Source organism: Scomber scombrus, chromosome 5 (assembly GCF_963691925.1).
Source record: "Scomber scombrus chromosome 5, fScoSco1.1, whole genome shotgun sequence".
In the NCBI taxonomy this organism is placed as follows: Eukaryota; Metazoa; Chordata; class Actinopteri; order Scombriformes; family Scombridae; genus Scomber; species Scomber scombrus.
The window spans coordinates 24,763,464-24,782,033 of record NC_084974.1 but is presented as its reverse complement, the minus strand read 5'-3'; the positions used below and the strand labels follow the sequence as shown (position 1 = coordinate 24,782,033).

Genomic DNA, 18,570 nt, shown 5'->3' with positions numbered 1-18,570 from the left:
TGAGTGCGTGTGTGTGTGTGTGTGTGTGTGTGGAGCACGACATTTTAACAGCTATAAATCTTTATTTTGAGAATTCCCACTGAAGCAGGTTTTATCGCTCGTGTGCCGCAGAAATCATACAAACGCCGATACTGTGACGATAACCGACATGTATGCACACACCTTTGAGAGACTAACAGACAACAAAGACGCCAGAAATATTTCTTTAAACAACAAAAACTTCATATGTAATGAATGAATCATGTGGCTCTGGAGAATTGGATAAGAAGAAGGAGGGAGAATAAAAGGAAACACAGAGGACAGAGGGGTGTGTGTGTGTGTGTGAGTGAAAATGTGGCCAAACGGGAGTTTCAGGCCAGCCCAGTTGCCCGGCAGCAGACAGCATTGTCACGGTAACAGGCTCTTCCTGCCCCTCCTCCTTTCCACCCGCCTTGCGCGCTTTTACCTTATAAGGCAACGCACTTAACTGCCTGTCACAGCGACAATGGTGATGTAAGAGGGCAGAAAGGTGCACCCCCGCTGACACATGCACACACAGAGAGAGAGAGAGAGAGAGAGAGAGAGAGAGAGAGAGAGAGAGAGAGAGAGACTTTAAAAGTTACCTGACTGCATCTATGTCAATGTTGTGTGCATTTGTACGTGTGAGTGTGTGTGCAATCTAAAGAGCAGGAATGTGAAACACGACACACACACTCACTCCTACCATCTTTTCTTTCTCTCCCCACCCGCCCCTACTTCCTTTGAAGCAGCACAAACAAACAGGGGGGGGGGGAAGCAAGAGGGACAGAGAGAGAGAGTGAGAGTGAGAGAGAGAGAGAGAGAGAGAGAGAGAGAGAGAGAGAGAGAGAGAGAGAGAGAGAAGCAGAAAGTTTGACATACAGAGACACAGGAAGTGAAACGACAGATTAAATGAGAGCTGAGAAAATGAAAGAAAGGCGAGAAAAAAGATGAAGAAAGTCACTCAAAGAAAAAAAAAACTGCTGCTCTGCAACAAACACCTCCCAACTTCCTGCCTCTGTACAGGAGAGTCAGGTCAAACACTGTGTCAACAAGTGTGTGTGTGTGTGTGTAAAAGGGAGTGTAGGCATGTCCTTAGATGGCCTTGACTCCCATTTGCTGAATTTTAATAAAATGTGTGTTTGTGTCTTTGAGTTTTGAGCTTTTATGAGGTCTTATGCTGCACGGAGCTCAATTTAAAACTCCGATTCATTTTCAGCGATTCAAAAAGAAAAAAAATCAGCTTGATTATCAGAAAAATCAGATCACAAATACTTCATCTCACTAGAGAGACTACAGTCTGAAATCTTAAAAATCGCTGCAAGTGGTTCGTAGAAGAGGGCGGGGGAGCAGAGAGGAGGAAGGAGATCTCGTAAAAAAAGAGCTGAGAGGATAGAGTCTCGGTACCAGGAGCAGCACATTGTTTGTTCCTCTGAGTTTCCGCTTGTTGATAAACCCCCCCCCCCCCCACACACACACACACACACACACACACACACAGAGGTCTAGCCAAAACCAGCTCCAGCTCTGTCACACATTCCAGAGCTCACCCTGCCCTTTATGGCTTCATGAGTCACTGGCCTTATGCCCGTCTGACACACACACACACACACACACAAAGCGGATGCCAAGGCAAATCGGCATGCAAATGGACATTAATCAACCGCTGAGAGCATCAAATTAGGCAGACAGGAAAAATAATAATGCCGGGCGGGCAGGGATTAAGACGATTTTTTAAATACTACGTTACTACTAGACAAAAGAAGGAAACCGGTGTGTGTTGTGTAACGCTGGAAATAAGAACTTTGAGGCGATTCGTTAATTATTTTGTTGATCATCTTTTTGGTTGTTTAGTCTGTGAAATGTTATAAATGTGACAATCCATCACAATGTCCCAATGGCCCAAGATTGCTTGTTTTGTCTGACTGTCTTAAACAAAGATAGTCAGATACTCAGACAAAACCTACAAATGATCACCATTTATAGTAAACTAGGTAGATATAAGTTGGTGAGAGATTTGCAGAGTCAGTAATTTCATCGTCTGAGTTTACAATCTCCTTTACTTTGTACCCACAGACTAGAACTTAAAAAAACAGAAAAAAGGTTAAAAAAGTCTATATTAACTTTCATTTCTACATGAACACACTCCTCCCACACCAACCTAAAACCTTCAGTTGATTTAATGCAGTGATCCTCGTGCCCCAGATAGTCTCATGCAGAGCTCTTAACACACACACACACACACAAAGAGAGTATATACCCGACCCCCCTCTGAGCCCCTCGGGGTGCAGGGCTCAGTCATGGCAGCTACCACTGTGTGCAGGTCAGGTCTGCAGGAGGGAGGAGGGGGGGGGGGAGAAATCGCAGCTCCAGATCAATGTAATCCCTTTAAAATGACTTTAATATTATATCACCCCTCCTCTTCTGCTGTATATGGAGCAGTCCAGGATGTGTAGACAGTGAATCAGTGACAGTCTGATCCTCTCAAACACTTTCTGTCCGTCTGTATACAAACAATGGACGTCTGGACGAGCAGCATTAAACCCAGCTAAGAAAACCAGCTGCACCACGTAGAAAAACCATCAATTATGTCAACAAATTACAGTCAAGTAATAATTACTGATATTACACTGAATTATTGCCTAGATCCACTTAAAAGCTTTGATGGCTGTTAGCATGGTAATTTACATCAAGTGACACAGTGGAGGCAGAAAGTGACACTGCACGTTCACACCTGATGTTCACTTACAGCTGCTGATCACTTTCATTAAGGAAACTGTTATACCAAATTTGGTCATATCAGGATACCGCAGCAGCCATATTAATACCACGACTGTGCTTCAGGACTGTTGCTAAGCAACCTAAGATTACCGCATCATATTTTTAGAAGGTTGCATCTCAGCACCTGATGTCCACAGTATGAACCTGTCACACTCATGAGCTCTTTAATAGAGATTTCTGCACGCAGACTTTTTGTCAAATCACACTTTGTTTGTTCTTCAACCTCTCATCCATCAGCGTATTAATTACTCCTCTCCATCTTCATCTCTCTCTGCATCCTCTTCTTTCTCTAAAATAGATCTCACATGCTGCTCCTGCCCCGATGTGATTTGACAAAGTACAGACTGAACAAAGCGCAGCTGGAAACCAGCACTGCTGCACTCATCAAAGTGTGCCTGAATGTTAGAGATGAAAATAAATGAACCAATCAATCCCAGAAGGTGCTGAGAGCTAGTTTTTGCACAGAAACTCTCGTTCTGTGGTGGCGAGCTCAGCAGGAAACGTTGCTGCGTAAGTCTCTACAGCCGGGGTGTCAAAACCAGAACTCTGAGCTCATACATACCAACTAAAGACAAAACTGTGCTGTGCTTGCTTTGAAGCGACTGCAGGGTACCAGGATCTGCGTTAACTCCATGTGCACGCCATCGCGCACTCCCCACAGAACTGTGAGTCAGAGGGCCAACAGAGGAGTCTTTGTTGTTTGTGGAACGGTAGCTAAATAATCCCCTGCAGGCTAGCTTTGATTGGATCAGACAGGATAGTAGGCTCGTGGCCGATGGCAGAGAGGGCAGAGGACTTCCCTGACCCACATTAAGACCGAGCGGGGCTGCGAGCGAGACTACTTTCTGCTGCAGCACCTGCTTTGACTGAAATGTCAACTTTGACTTTTAAAATACTGTACCAGCTGGAAAGGCTTTAACAAAAGAGGATCTCCAAAATATGCTTTAAACACAAAACTGGCAGCATGGAAATAAACTGATTCTCAATACAGCTAAAAAAAAAAAAAAAGAGCATTCGTGCATTTCCATCAACTACATAAATATGAAAATATTCAAGATGAGGTGTTCAGATTGTGTAATTAATGCAGCTTCAGTAGCTGCAATATGTATATCCTACCATGCTTATATCAGCTGGACTCAAACATGAGGATATCACTTTATTCACACTCTTTTTAATGGTTCAGTTTCCTAGCAGAGCAGCAGCCATGTAGTGATAAATGGTGTCATGCAAGGTGATAAATGACAGGTTTGTTTATAGCAGGAGAAGCTACTGATGAAGCTTCTGCAAGGTCAAAAACGGTTTGCATCAGACTGTATCTTATCTACTGTTTCTGCACACAAGCTTATCCACCGCAGCCAAACATAACTATTGCAATATTTTCTCTGGGTATTTCCAATGAAGCTTTCACACACACCTAAAAAGACAACTGTGGTGGAAACTGCATCATTCACAACAGTCTTAAGTCACTAATGTGGCAAAATTAGAGAAAACAATCACTCCCTGTTTTAAACTCCTGTTCAATATACAGTGAGGCTGATCTGTAGGCATTCCCTATTTTAAGGGCCAGCCATCTGGTCCATTAAAGCAACAGTGACACACACGAAAACACAAGAGAGATGTGTCTGTCTTTCTGCTCTGACTCAGAGGGCTTGCCTGGCTGTTTGCGTGTGTGGTGACTTTATATTTGAAACAGGGGGAAGGGGCAGAAAACCGCAAGAACCTCAGAGCCTTCCCTTTTCCTCTTTCTTCCACTACTACGACAACGACTCCCAGGAGGCATGAGAGCAACGCTGCAGTCACTCTTTAACACCGTCTCCTGAGTCACGCTCATCCTATTCTCTACTTCTTCTTCTTCGAGGGGGAAATGTATTCTTCACCAGAGTGAGATGTTTATCAAAAGCCACAATTTATTTAGTATTCAGAGGTTTCCAACTATTCCAACTGCAGGAAAGTGACCAGTAACCAATAATAAACAGATTTTAGGTGATGGATGAAGTCCAAGAGATGTCTCTGCATCAACTTTTAACCATGAAAACCAACCTGATCACCTCCTGAGAAGATGTTTAAGTCACCAGGACAAAGCTGAAAGTACAATAACAAGATGAAGGGAAGAGTATCCTCCTGCTTTCCATTTTCATTTCGAACCCTGAGGCTAATAACAGCAGCAGGAACAGCAGCAGTAGCGGCAGTGTTTGGATCGTCTGTCTCTTCAGCTGCATAAACTGGCAGTGAACCTGCAGTAAGTGTTTATCATACATCTGTATCAGGCTCTCTGCATCTCTATGCAAGGCTAAACGTAGTCTTACACTTTCAGGCCGCGTAATATAGAAAAAACAAGCGTGTGCAGGACTGCTGCGCCATTTCTCGATTGTCTGCCCACAGGATCACGCTGTATGTATTTGAAAATCCAATTAAATTAAGCACAAACAATTTTAATAATCAGATTGGAATATAAGCTGTTATTTCAGACGGAGTCAGAAGTACAACCGTTTCTTGTGTGCACATTTCCATCCATTTGAAAAGAGGCTAAGCTAATACAAACATCTCTTTTTTGTACATATTTGTCTGTGTGTCAGCTTTCCACATATCCAAACATGCCAAGACACATTTAAACTCATTCCAGAGCCCGTCTTTGTGCTTGAAAAATTGGACCCTATTGTCTGCGTCTTGTGTCTCGCTGCAAAAAAGCTCAAGGCCTCGCAGTCTCCATGGGGCCGGCCTCTGAACTACGAAAGGCGAATAAAACCAGACTGAAGTTATGAACAGGCTCCGGGGCTGGTCCTTAAGATGTCTGATCAGAAATAAATCCCACATTTCAAGACAGAACCCAACTCCCCTGCAGAGCTGAAATGCTAAATCACACATACACACACATACAAAAAACAATTTGATGGCCAAAAACATACCAGCCAAGCACTAAAAATAGCAGCACACACTCCAGTTATCCTCTTTTGTCTGAGCCTGTTGCCTTAACGACTATGGCCAAGACAGCGGAGACTAAGTGGAGAAATGCAAAAGGAAGAAATAAAAAAAAACACAATGTGAGTCTCAGAGAATGAGAGGACGAACGAGTGTGTTGCGTGGGATCGGGTGTTCAGAGTGTCTTTGCTATAAAATGAGAGCAGAGGAACCTGGAGGCCAGGCTCCATCAGTAAATATTTAATGCTGCTGTTATCTGCCCTGAAACCAACACAGGCTCCACCGATTGCCCCCGAAATGCTTCAGCCTCAGGTGTCCAAAACCCAGCGTGAACATTCCCCATTTTTTACTTCACACAAGTTGAGCCGAATATCTGATGAAACTAATTAATATTTTACAGGTTTATTGTTTATCACACTTTTATATTACTTGTTTTTTGAAATACAAGGAGAATCATTTTACACTCAGTAGGTGATACATTTAATGTGTCTAGTTTGTTTGGAGCTAACACAAGAAAAAGACTAATTAGCCTTAATTGTGTTAATCTGCAGAAAATTGAACTGAAAAGATATCACTAACTAAATAAATAAAATAAATAAAACATTTAATGGAAAGCAAAGTCCAAAGCAGTGTGTGTGGGTTTCAGGGCTCTAAAGTCCCTTCTTTTGTTGGACAATAGAAAATGTGTCAGGGGACGGACTGAGATCTTCCTGGGGAAACAACAACTACAATAGATCACGTCCTCTCACGCTGTTGTTTTACCCCCCGTGGTACCGGTCAGTCACAAACAGCTCGCTGGCAGGACCTCGCAAATGTGATGCACTACAAATCTCTGTTCATGACCCTCCTGCCCAGCACCGTGAAAGCAGTGACTAAGTGGTGGAGTAGTGGCTTCAGGGCACAAAGACCTGAGACGACACAGACTTAGACACTTGAATATTTACCCAAATTCTGTTTTCTCCTGTTTTTTCTTCTTAATTCTATTAATTTTAATTTTTTACAGCTTGTTTTAACACTGTTTCTTTAATGGTGTTTTTATTTTGCCACTAACAACTATACTAAATGATAAAGTAAAAGGAACAACATTCTGATGTTGGGACAGGTTATGTTCACTTTGGGATGGTTGAAATTATTAGTGGTGAAAAAAAGAAATAGGTGTGCAGCCCTCTTGGGTTTAAATAAGCTCATGTACATTATCCTGTTCTGTATGTGTTGGTCCCAGTAGGCTTCTCCTCTTCACCTCTTTGCCCAGTGCCCCAGTTTGAAAGCTGTTAAATAATACAACAGGATGCCGCTGAAGAAATCAGACACAGCTACAGAGGAAACAAACACACACTCGAAACGTGGTTTGTTTGCCTCGTCTTCATCTGCGTTACAACGTTTTAAAAGCCGTCATGATCGATGGAGGCTTGTGTCTCAATACCACAACTAACACTAACGGGTGCCTACAGAGCCCAGCAGCCTCAACAGGGTAAATCTCTCTCTCTCTCTCTCTCTAAAAAAATTAGAGTCTGTAAATGAAACTTAATAAACCTGCATCACAATTAAAACTCCACATTTTAACTCACTCACTTAATAAAAGAAGCTCTTTAATGTTAATTATTGTCTAAACTCAGGCTGCCATACAAGAACTTGCCCCTCACATTTCTGATGTTATCTTTTTTTCTTTTCTTTTTTAAAAATCAGCTTTTGGTACTTTACAGTTCCTGTATTCTGTGTCACAAAGAGTAAAAATAAAATCTTGAGGTTTAAAACCATCACCTAGAATAGAGACACGTAACCAGTGAGGTCACACAGTCAGCCTGTCCAAACGTCACTTTCAGGAATCGATGAGCAGTAAAAGGGGGGTGGAACAAGTTTATTGTGCACAGTGGTCTTCTAACCGCGATAAGAAAACAGAATATATGTGGAAACTTAACCCACAATGTGACAAGCGTGCAGTGAAAGAAGACTTCGATTTATTAATTAATACTGCTTTAATTGGTCCAGAGCTGCTGCAGCTGCACAACCATCAGACTGTGAGGAAGAAGAAGAGAGTCTGGGACACTGCATCTACGGTGCTAAAACCCCTCATCCATGCAAACATCCCCTCCAGATGTTGTGTGTGTGTGTGTGTGTGTGTGTGTGTGTGTGTGTGTGTGTGTGTGTGTGTGTGTGTGTGTGTGTGTGTGTCTGTGTCTGTGTGATGTAGGATGAGGCCTTAACCATCCCAGCTCACCCTTTGTTACCAGACTAGCATGGCCTGTTTGTGATGCTCTCTCTCCCTCTCTATCTCTGACACCCGCTCCACAGGGAGGTTAACCTGTCTAGGTGTGGTCACGCATGCACACATCCATCAAACTATATTCTACACAACAACGACAACAATTATTATTACAACAGCTCTATTGAATGCACTGATGAAACAGCCAATAAAAAAAAATCAGCTCTGTATCATTTCTATCTGTTTAAACTTAAAAGTTAGGCTTAATTTTAAACACCACAGAGGTGTTATATCCTTATATGCTCTTGAGTACAATCAATTTATTCGCTGCTATAAAACAGATCATAAAAAGGGAAGATAATATGTCTGTGTAGGATAAATAATACAACGGGGTTGTTAAGATAAGCACAAAATGGAGTTTTAGTATTATCAGATAATATCTTATGGGACCTTCTGTTGATGTTCTTTTATTGCTCTTTACTTGTGAAAAATGTGCAGTACAGCTTTCTGACTGAGGGTCAGCACCTCTGATTACAATCATCTTAACACCTGTGATCACACCTGCTCACACTGTAATCTTAACTAACTACCAGGCTGCACATAAATCAGCAGCCACATGCATGTGTAAATCATGTAATTCCCCCACCTTTCTATTCTCCTCAGATATGTGCCAGATGTGACTATAAACTCACTACTGAGCGGGGATATAATCTCTGGCTCAGGTGATCTGTCCCAACTCTGACAGATGTTGCTCCAGAGGATGAGCAGATTGTGAACAACCTGACAGTGTGAACAATACAAGCTAAGTCTAACACAGCGCTACAGGTTACAGGTACAGACACACTGAAATACAAACCACTTAACAAGCACAACACCTGCTCAGATAAAAAGAACAAAAGCAGTGTTTTAGTGCTTTATGATCCACATGTAAACTCATTTAGCAGACATTTCCCATGATGCACCTAGTAGCATCTTTTTGTCAGACTTGACACAGCTCCTCCAGAGCTGCACAAGACACATTATCACTGTTTCCACAGGCTGAGCAGTGACTAATAAACAGACCTCGTGTGTAAAATCCCCTTAATACTTGACTATTCTCCACGTGGTTTATTTAAGAGATTAAAACAGGTCTCCATATTGCTAAAAGGATCCTGAATATAGTTTTTTAACTGTAAGCCCCTGCAACATGAGTTCTGTTTCATAAAATAACTATAAAAAAGGAAGCTGTCATAAGAAGCACTTTTAGTTTGGCAATTGCCTTTTAATAGCCGTAATGTTAGAATAGATCTGCTTATTTAGCACAAGAGCAACTGCTAAACAGCCACCTCAACCGTAACCCACTAGCAACCACATATACCTTTAAAAAAAACCTTTGATAAGACGTGTGAAAAGTGTGCAGAAGGTTAAGGAAACGCATGTCTATCTATAGCCTTCAGTGTGAGAAAGGAGCTGGTGCATCAGCGCCCTTAGAACCACCGAGGACAGATTCAAATAGATGTGTGAGAACAGGATTTTGCTTCTTCTTATTCTGCCCTTCTTTTTCTGATCAAATCTTTATCGAAGTCTCTCTCTCACTCTCTCTCCCTCAGGTGCGGGATGAAAGTAGAGCTCTGAAGTAGTGTTTCCAAAAATACAGAGCCGTGCAGAGTGCGAGTGTGAGCGTTCGGCAGCGCGGATACACGCGTGAACACTACCTGCATTCTGCAGCCATGGAAACGGAGGAGAGAAATGTGAGTGCAAGCAGAGACGTGCAGAGAGAGGAAACAGCGTTACAAGAGTGAGGATGCACCGATATATCTTTTTATATCACTTTAATAGGGCTGGTGAGACATCATTTTCATATCACTCAGCCCTTATCATTACAAGTTAGTTTGAATATAGTGACTGATAGATCAATACTATCTACATTTGCAAGCCAGGGATTCTCCATGATGCCCTTAAAACAAATTTCCTCATATGAAAAGTGCAGCAGTGACTACAGTATGAGGATTATGTTGTTTTTAATTATATATACAGCCCAATCAGTCAGCTAGTGTGAGGTGTTTGTTTATAAAGGAACTTGCTTAAAAAAAAGTGAACTCATAACACGTTGTTCCTCAGTTTATTTCCCTGCATGTTCAATGGACCGTACATACACAATGCCTTTAGGTGAAATCTGAAAAAAGCTTCTCCTAATCAAATTCACACACACACACACACACACACACACACACACACACACACACACACACACACACACACACACACACACACACACACACACACACACACACACACACACACACACACACACACACACACACACACACACACACACACACACACACACACACACACACACCCCCTTACAAACAGCCATGCATGCCTACACACCCGTGCAGTGGGTGAGGACATGAGAGGGATGTGTGTTTGTTTAAGTGCGCGGTGTTAAGCAGCAGCACACAATCCCACAGCTATGTGATCCTGCTGCTGGAAAACGAAAAAAAATTCTCATTCTCCAAACTACAGTCAACCCCCCTTCCTCCTCCTCCTCCTCCTCCTCCTCCTCTTCTTCTTCTTCTTCTTCTTCTTCCTCCCCAAAACCCATAATATAATGGCACCCCCCCACACCCTTCACACACATACACATGCCACACCTAAACACACATCTCTTTCTTCTGCTGCTTTCCTGCAAACACAGCCACCCCCCAACTTCTTCAATAACACTGGAGCCTGAATTTAGAAAACACCCACATACACACATACAGAGAGAGAGAGGAATGTGCACATACAGTGCACACTTTTTTTCTGCTGAAATGTACTAATATTGTCACAATGTGCTCAAGACACAAACCACAAGCTGTTGACATGAGGCCGCTGGCAGCGACCATCATCAACAATCACAACAGCTCAGAAAGAAAACAACTGACTCCTGAATGTTTAGAAGATTCTGTCCAATGAGAAGACAGCCTGCACACAGAGATGCAACTAATGATGACATTATCAATAAGTCTATGGCTTACCTTTACCATTAAATATAGCTATAAATGAAAAAAAGGTGAAAAATGCTCATCACAAGTTTGCAGAGATAAAAATATCTCCACAACTATCAGATGAACTGTCAGGATATTTTAAACAGACATTGGTTGTGTTCAGAGGATATTTCCTAATCACTATGATGAACTGCTGACTTTTCTTCTAATTTTTTTAATCTATCCTGTGAAAAACAAGGTACAAATCTATAGATCAGGTATCTAGAGCGCCTGCATGATGAATCCCAAAGACCAACGCCACCATGAGGTTGACATTTCTGCTTCTGAGTGAAATGAATCAACAACTATTGAATGGATTCCCTGAACATTTGGTTCAGACATTCATGTTCCCCCTCTGAATGAACTGTAATAACTTTGGTGACCTCCTCCCTTTTTATGCAATTCACCCAACCCTTTGGTTTATGATGAAATACTTGGGAAACTAACTAACTAACTCATTTGTACTCTGTATTTGGCACTACTTAGCAAATGTCAGCATGCTAATATGCTAAACTGAGATGGTGAACATGGTTAATATTATATCTGGTTTAATATTAACATGTTAGCATTGTCATTCTGAGCATGTTACTGAATGTTAGAATTTGGCGTAGTCTCTCAGAGCTGCTAGCATGGCTGTAAGACTCTTAGTCTTGTTAACATGAAGACAAGCAGATCAAAGAACTCCTTGCCAAAAAAAAGCCTCAATATTCCTTCAAATTCCTTTGTTGAGAATAAACTAGGAGGATATATGAAGAGGGGGGGGGGGGGGGGGGGGCGTCTGAGCTTCAAGCTAAAACCATCAACATGCATATTGGCAGCCAACCAAAAGGAAATACTTAGTCCCTATTGTTGCCAATTTCAATTCATCAGTGGGAAATGCCATTTACTAATCCTCATAACTATGCACAATAGCCAAGAAGTAAGCCTGTGAACAGCAGCAATTAGCGAGCGAGCGCTAAGGTTATGTCAGCCATAAACTGAATGCTGGGATTCATGGCTTCTATAACATTCGGACGCACCCGTGTCCTCCCCTGTGGCCCAAAATTGCAACGCTTTCCTCGCATACACACACAGAGAGAGAGAGAGAGAGAGAGAGAGAGAGAGAGAGAGAGAGAGAGAGGGGAGAGAAACAGACCGTAAAGAAATCTCTTCTGAAAGAGAAACACATTAGGCTCGACCACCTCCACACACACACAGGCCTACAGCAGACCGATGTCAATACCAGCACAGGGCTACACGCCACCGTCTATACTGATTGGACTGTGTGTATGTGTGTGTTTATCTTAACTAAAGAAATAAAACAAATGGTTCCAGCGGTGGTGTCTGAGAGCATTACTGCAAACAAATATTTGGACCAAACTTTGGCGCCATGACTTCCGCCACATCATAACCAGCTGGAAAATCTCGCACCCCCCTCTCCCTCTCCCAACGAGCACCCTCTGCCCCTAAGAAGGATTCTCCCTCTCAACCACATCTGCAATCCTGCAACACTCACCCCCCCCTCCTCCCCCCTCCTGCCCCCAAACTCTTTTTTCCTGTCGGGCAAAAAAACAGGACACCCCGCCCCCCTTTAGTAACAAGCCCCCTCCCACTGGCCTAGCAGGCTATAATGGGCCACCAAAGGAATGTTTCCCCCTTGCATACTCTCTCTCTCTCACACACCGCGGCCAATAGCGGAACAGAGAGGAGGACAGAGGGGGGAAATACAGAGGGGTGCATTCCTCTCTCTCTCTCTCTCTCTTTTTTCCTCTGTCCTCTCGCAGGCTGTCGTCTGCTGAATTGACTGATTCGCTGTTTAGGTGCACAAGCTGATCCTGGATGGCGGTCAGCTGAGGCAGAGGGGCTTTTCCCACAGCTGACCTAGAATCAGCTGGCACGGGGGGGGGGGGGGGGGGGGGGGGGGGGGCTATAGAGAGGAGAGGTGGTGCCACGCTGCCATTATCTCACAACCTCCCAAATTGTCCTCAGACGTCCACGGTCACAACAAAAAAAAACTGTGAGAACTGTCTTCTCAGAGCGGGGTTAGGTTATGTAAACTGTCCACATCTGGAAGAGGAAGTTATATGCAGCAGAAGCAGCAGCGTCTTCTGTTGAATTTTATTTTTATAGCAACCTCTGATCATCTATTCATTTTCAGACTAACACATATCACAAGCTGCTAAGGCTTCAAACTGATTCTCACCAACAAACTGTCAATTTTTTGGTGCAAAAATGTTAAATATATCGAGCTCGATTCAGTTTTTCAAATGAAGTCGTATGCGCCAGATTTCCCGCCAAAAAGAGATCACCATTAAAAAAGGAGTCTGAGTTTGGAGTTCATATCTAGTACAAACTGTAGAAGGTGATTCTGGTCAAGCAGATTAAGCTGAGGATTAATCTCACCTATCGTTTCACGCTGTTCATCTGAGGCAGAGAAAACACACTTAATATTAGAGATAAATATGTTCAATCAAAGAGGGGCAAAATTAACTTATATCAGGCCTGAATGATAACTACATCCACCACATCCCCAGTCAGGTTGCATCAGCAAACGCCCACAAAAACAAAGACAGACAACCAATCAAAGTGTCCGCTCCCCGTCTTCTCTACAAACGGAGCATTGTCTATTGTTATTTAGTGAGCGGGCCCATTTACTCAAACTTAAACTCTCTTCATTCTTTTTAAAAATGTTGTTTCGGGACAGGAAGGGAGCAGCCTGGCAGCTAAAATTGATGATGACAACGGGATGCATTGTTAAGTCCCCGGTTTTTTGTTGTTTTTTTTTTTTTTTTGGGGGGGGGGGGGGTCACTTACAGCTCGTCCTGAGCCAACCCGGACCATCTGAAGTGGCTCCGCCTGCCTGCCAGCCAGTCAGTCACACAGAAAGCATGTGAAAGTGGGCGGTAAAAGAACAAACTAACATTGTGTCCAGCTGCCCACCTTGGCAGTAATGGAAAAATGTGTGTGTGTGTGTGTGTGCGTGTGTGTGTGTGTGTGCGTGTGTGTTGCAAGTTTGGGCACTGGTGGGTCGTGTCAGGGAAGGCAGGGCACAAACAAGATCACGCTGGAGGACACATGTGCAATGACACAACTGGAAAAATTCAACAATAAACTAAAAGAAGTGACTGATTGTGTGACAGAAATAACTTTAGGTGACTCAATTAGTGCTGACAATATGACAGGCTGTGTAAAAAAATACAGGGACATTATCACAGGTTATCCCTCCATCAGTTACAGCTGTTTAACTTTAAAGCCTGTTCAGCTGTGAGTCCTGAGTGAAACGGCACTGCTCCAATCACCTCTGTGCAAACAGGCTGTCAGACTGAGACGGCTGCCAGTGTAGGAAAATGAAGACAGATAAATATCAGCAACCACAAGTGAATCTGCCACAGTAACACAACTGATTTATGAGAGGAAATGTTCCACTCGTTGGAACCCTTAAGCTCATTTCTGTTGTAACCCCCTTTTTAAAAAAAAAAATGTTTTTAATAAATTGTGCAAATATCAAAATTGCTCCAATTTGCATGCCAGCACATTTTCAACATCTCTATTTTGACCTTTATTGTGTCTGTGTGAAGTAGCCAAACACTACTGGATATGTGTGATTAAGACACTGTGAGAAAAGTGATAATAAATCAAATTTCAAATCAATCAGCACAGATGACTCCAGGAACTTTGGCTTGTGTGTATTTTAATGCTTTCCTTGTTAGTTCACCCTCCCCTGCTGTTCCCCCCCCCCCCCGTCTCATGACATGAGAAATATGCACATCCTTAACTGTCACTGAGAAGCTGGATTTGCATGTTCCGCTGCCATACTGCCGAGAGTTACAATAAAAAAAAGCCTCTGGTGGTGTCACTGCGTAGTTTGACATGTTACAACGTGCGGCAGATCCCTCGGCAGTGGGAAAAGGGTTTAATAACATGTTTGTCAGGCGAGGAGGCGTGAAGCTTCGCCGTGAAACAAACAGCCGACCGGACTCAGCTGGGCTCAGTCCAGGTACTCTGGGGTGTTGAGAAATGTTGCTCAATGTACCAAATGGACAACTGGAAACATGCTGAAAGGACAAAGCTCAGCCTCTGCCAAAGAAACACAGATTCACTTTGTGAATAACCGAATCATAAGAGACTCCCAAAACAAGTTATTCTTGTGTTGAGGTGAAACTCGGCTCTGAAAACTGGGATTTTTTTAATAATGTATTTAATCAAAAAGAAGCTCATTAAGTAAAAGCATTGCTGCCAAATGACATTTTTTAAGCTTGCCTCATGAAATGTTCCCTTTTTGTTTATTAAATTTTTTTTTTTTTTAAATAAATAGAAGAACAAGATATGAGCATGCACATTACATTTTTCATGTCATTCTTTTTTTTTTTTACAGAAGCAAAGAAAGTCTTAATCATCGGGGAGTCTTTGTGGCTCTATTAGATAAAATTTGAACTCTGCACCTCCAGTGTCACGTGGCTCTCTCTCTCTCTCTCTCGCCAAATAAAGGCAAGAATGACAAAAATCCTCAGCCCTGCTGTCTTCTTCCCCTTCTTGTATAACTCAAAATGTTAAATGTGCAGCGTCAGCATTTGGGGGGGGGGGGGCGCTCTCTCTGACAATCCACTCCTGTTTCTGACCTTATGGCTTAACAGGATGGAGGGCCCAAATCCATTCCCACACTCATTACATCTGCGTCTTTCTTGATATTCCTGTGGGAGGCATTCGTTCACATTTGCGCAATAACTGGCACAGCGAGCGTGAATACACCACAGGAATTTGCCCTTGCTCCCCCACCCCCCACCCCCCTTCCCCACCGCCTCACCAGCAAGGCCAACAACGTTCATACTTGGCAGGGAGACATGTCCCCCATAGCCTGCATTGTTCCCAATCAATCAAACACCTATCAGCGTCCACCGATGAGTGCACATTCAGGAACGCAGAGGAACGGTTTGTACAACTAGCCTCTCTGTTAATGATTTGCCAGTTAAGATTTTCTTTTTCTGGGAAACTTTGACCCATGTGATCTGTGGACAAATATGCACAGAGCGTCGACCCAGCCTGACTAACCAGCGTGAGGTAACAGCTGAGAGGACCCAACCTGCCAGGTTTGATGCTAATCGACTGCAGGAATGTCTGATGTGGACGGTTAAAATGCTGAGTGGCCTAATAAAAATGCACGATTCAATGCTCGGCATGCTGTCACACCACTAGAAAGTATGCCAGTCATCTGGCTAGTCAGTGAATAAGATAGGGTGTGTAGTCTGGTTAGCACAGCACACACACACACATATATAAATACACACCCTCTCAAATCATTCCACACTGTTAAACAATGGTTTCTCAAATTATCACTAATTATTCTGCCTACCCACTCCCTGATGAGGATTTAGAAGGTGAAAAACTGGTGCGAGAGGCTTTTAGTGTCGTATTGTGTATCCATGTAGACACAAGCGTCCTTTTGTCATCAGGACAAGGTGTGTGTGTCTTCTGCCAGCGTCCATTTAAGAGTGTATCAGAGCTTCTAGCAAGTCCGATCATTCATCTTTCTTTTAGTCTGGTGGCTCAAACAAAAATCCGTTTACATCACTTGAGGGGGGCAAAAACTGCACAAAGGAAAGCCAAAATATCCCCGCGAACATAAGCATCATCTGTTAACAGACATGACGAACAGGAAAGAGGATTAGAGGATGAGGAGAAACTAGACGGAGAGTTGAGGGATGCAGGGAGGGGAGGGAGTAGAGTAAGTGAGTAGGGTTGCTTGTTTTAGATACTTAAAAAAAAAGGCACTCTGCTGTTTAAATAGTAATGATAACAGTGGGGATGATTGGTGGAAGTATCAGGCTACAGAATAAAGTCTGATGAGCTATATGGAGCAAAGCTGTTTAATGTCATTTTGCTGAGTGAAATCTGCAGCACATCAATTCTGTGCTAAGAGACAGAGAGAATGTCGGTCCCAACACTTTTGTGGGCTTGAAAATGAGCACAGGTGCGATTGTCACATCAAGATATAACACTCTTCTGCACATACAGTATTACAGAGTGTTGCTCCACATAGCATTGCTAATGGTGGCGGTCTTGTTTGGTTTTTACACACACACTGTGCTTTTTCTCTACAGTGACCTTTAAGATAAGTCACAGAACCTCCTCATTTACTTATTAATCAAGGGGGAACATTATGTTATAGTCATTTACTGTCTCAGCAGGCTATTAGTTTCAAGTTAAATTGATTCTTGAAAATAAACACTAACTTCCTTCAATCTTTCTTATAAAAGTGATTAAAATGTGAGCACACTGATATAGCCTATATATAGCATACATCGGCCTTAAAAAGCACCGTATCGGTCAGATCTTCCAGTAGTGAGCAGCAGCAGAAACTCGCCTCACCAGTCAGTCTTATTGGCCTCCAACCAGCCAGCCAAGCAGACAAGTGGGACAGGAAGGCTTGATAACGCCCTAAAACCCTGCACAAAAAACACCGTTGGTTGTCTGTTTCCAGCTTCAAAATCTGCACACTTACAATTTTGATTTTTTTTTCTTTTTTTTTTTGTGCGACAATGTGGCGCCCTGTTTCCGCTCAAGTAGGTTGGGGGTAAAAAAAAAAAAGAAAGGTGCCACAAAAAAAATACCTTAGTGAAAGCAGCAGCTAACGTTACACAGACAACCCGACTACTTTTTCATTCACAGACAGAGAGGAAAAAACGAATTGGAAGAAGAGGAGAAGGAGGAGGTAAAGAAAGCAGGTTTTTTGGGGGGTTTTTTTCAAATCGCAGTGAAATGAAGCAGCTTGACATTGAGAGGAGCGTCCGGACGGGCGGAGAGAAGAGAGAGGCAGGCTGCGAACAAGAAAAATGAGTCTGTATAAAGTGGAGCAGCTGAGGTTTTACACAGCAAAGACGAGGCCCGTTTTCGCTCCCTGACCTCCACTCCCCATCCCATCCCTCCCCTGCCATTTTCTTTCAGCCCGCCGCCGCCTCCTCTTCCTCTGAGCCCGACTCGGCTCGGCTCGGCCCAGCTCACCTAGGGGCCTGACTCCTCGTTTTCTTACCTTCCTCTGCTGTTTCTCCCAGGCCGGGTCCAGCAGCAGGTCCCGGTCCCAATCATTCTCTTGCTCCATGTAGGTTTGTGGACCGCCGGCCGAATACTGATTATTGGCAGCGTGATAATCTACCATGTCAGCAAAAGAAAACCTGAGTGCGCCACAGACCAATCTGTGAGGAAAGATACCACAAATTTAAAAAAAAAAAAAAAATGAAAATGAAAAGAAAGGCAACGACGCCCGGATTGAAAGAGGCGGGATGGGGAGGGATACACGACCCGACCACGGTGTCCTTCTTCTCTCGCCGCTTTCAGACGTGAGTGTGTGTTTTTAATGTGTTGAATATCCGGTGTGTGCAGTCAGAAAACCCCGCTGCTGCTGCTGTGAGAAGAAAAGCTTTCCCTGTGAGCGGTGTGGCTGCTGCTGCTGGGAGGAACCGCCGCTCCTACAGGCTGCACAAGCGAGCTCCACACAAACAAGCTCCACGCACTGAGGCGAGAAGCTTCCTGTACGATGTTCAAAGTAATGGATGTGTGCTTTCCGTTGGTATGGCTCACAATGCAAATGCCAGGGCCGGACCTGACTGTGCTGGTGCCCTAGGTGGGATTTTTTCTAGACTGGAGACGCCCACCCCCACCATAAAAACTGCAACAATAGTTCCT

General features: G+C 43.4%; 1 protein-coding gene across 2 annotated transcripts in view; it reads right to left on the bottom strand.

The window, feature by feature from the left end:
- Nucleotides 1–18,349, bottom strand: part of actn4 (actinin, alpha 4) — a 61,885-nt gene extending 43,536 nt beyond the window's left edge. Inside the window, exon 1 of one of the 2 annotated variants that reach the window (XM_062419044.1) lies at nucleotides 17,918–18,349. In XM_062419044.1, coding sequence (XP_062275028.1) covers nucleotides 17,918–18,043 — 126 coding nt within the window. In that variant the 5' untranslated portion in view covers nucleotides 18,044–18,349. The remainder of the gene's footprint in view (nucleotides 1–17,917) is intronic. The other variant, XM_062419043.1, reaches the window with a different exon arrangement.
- Between the last annotated feature and the right edge of the window lie 221 nt (nucleotides 18,350–18,570).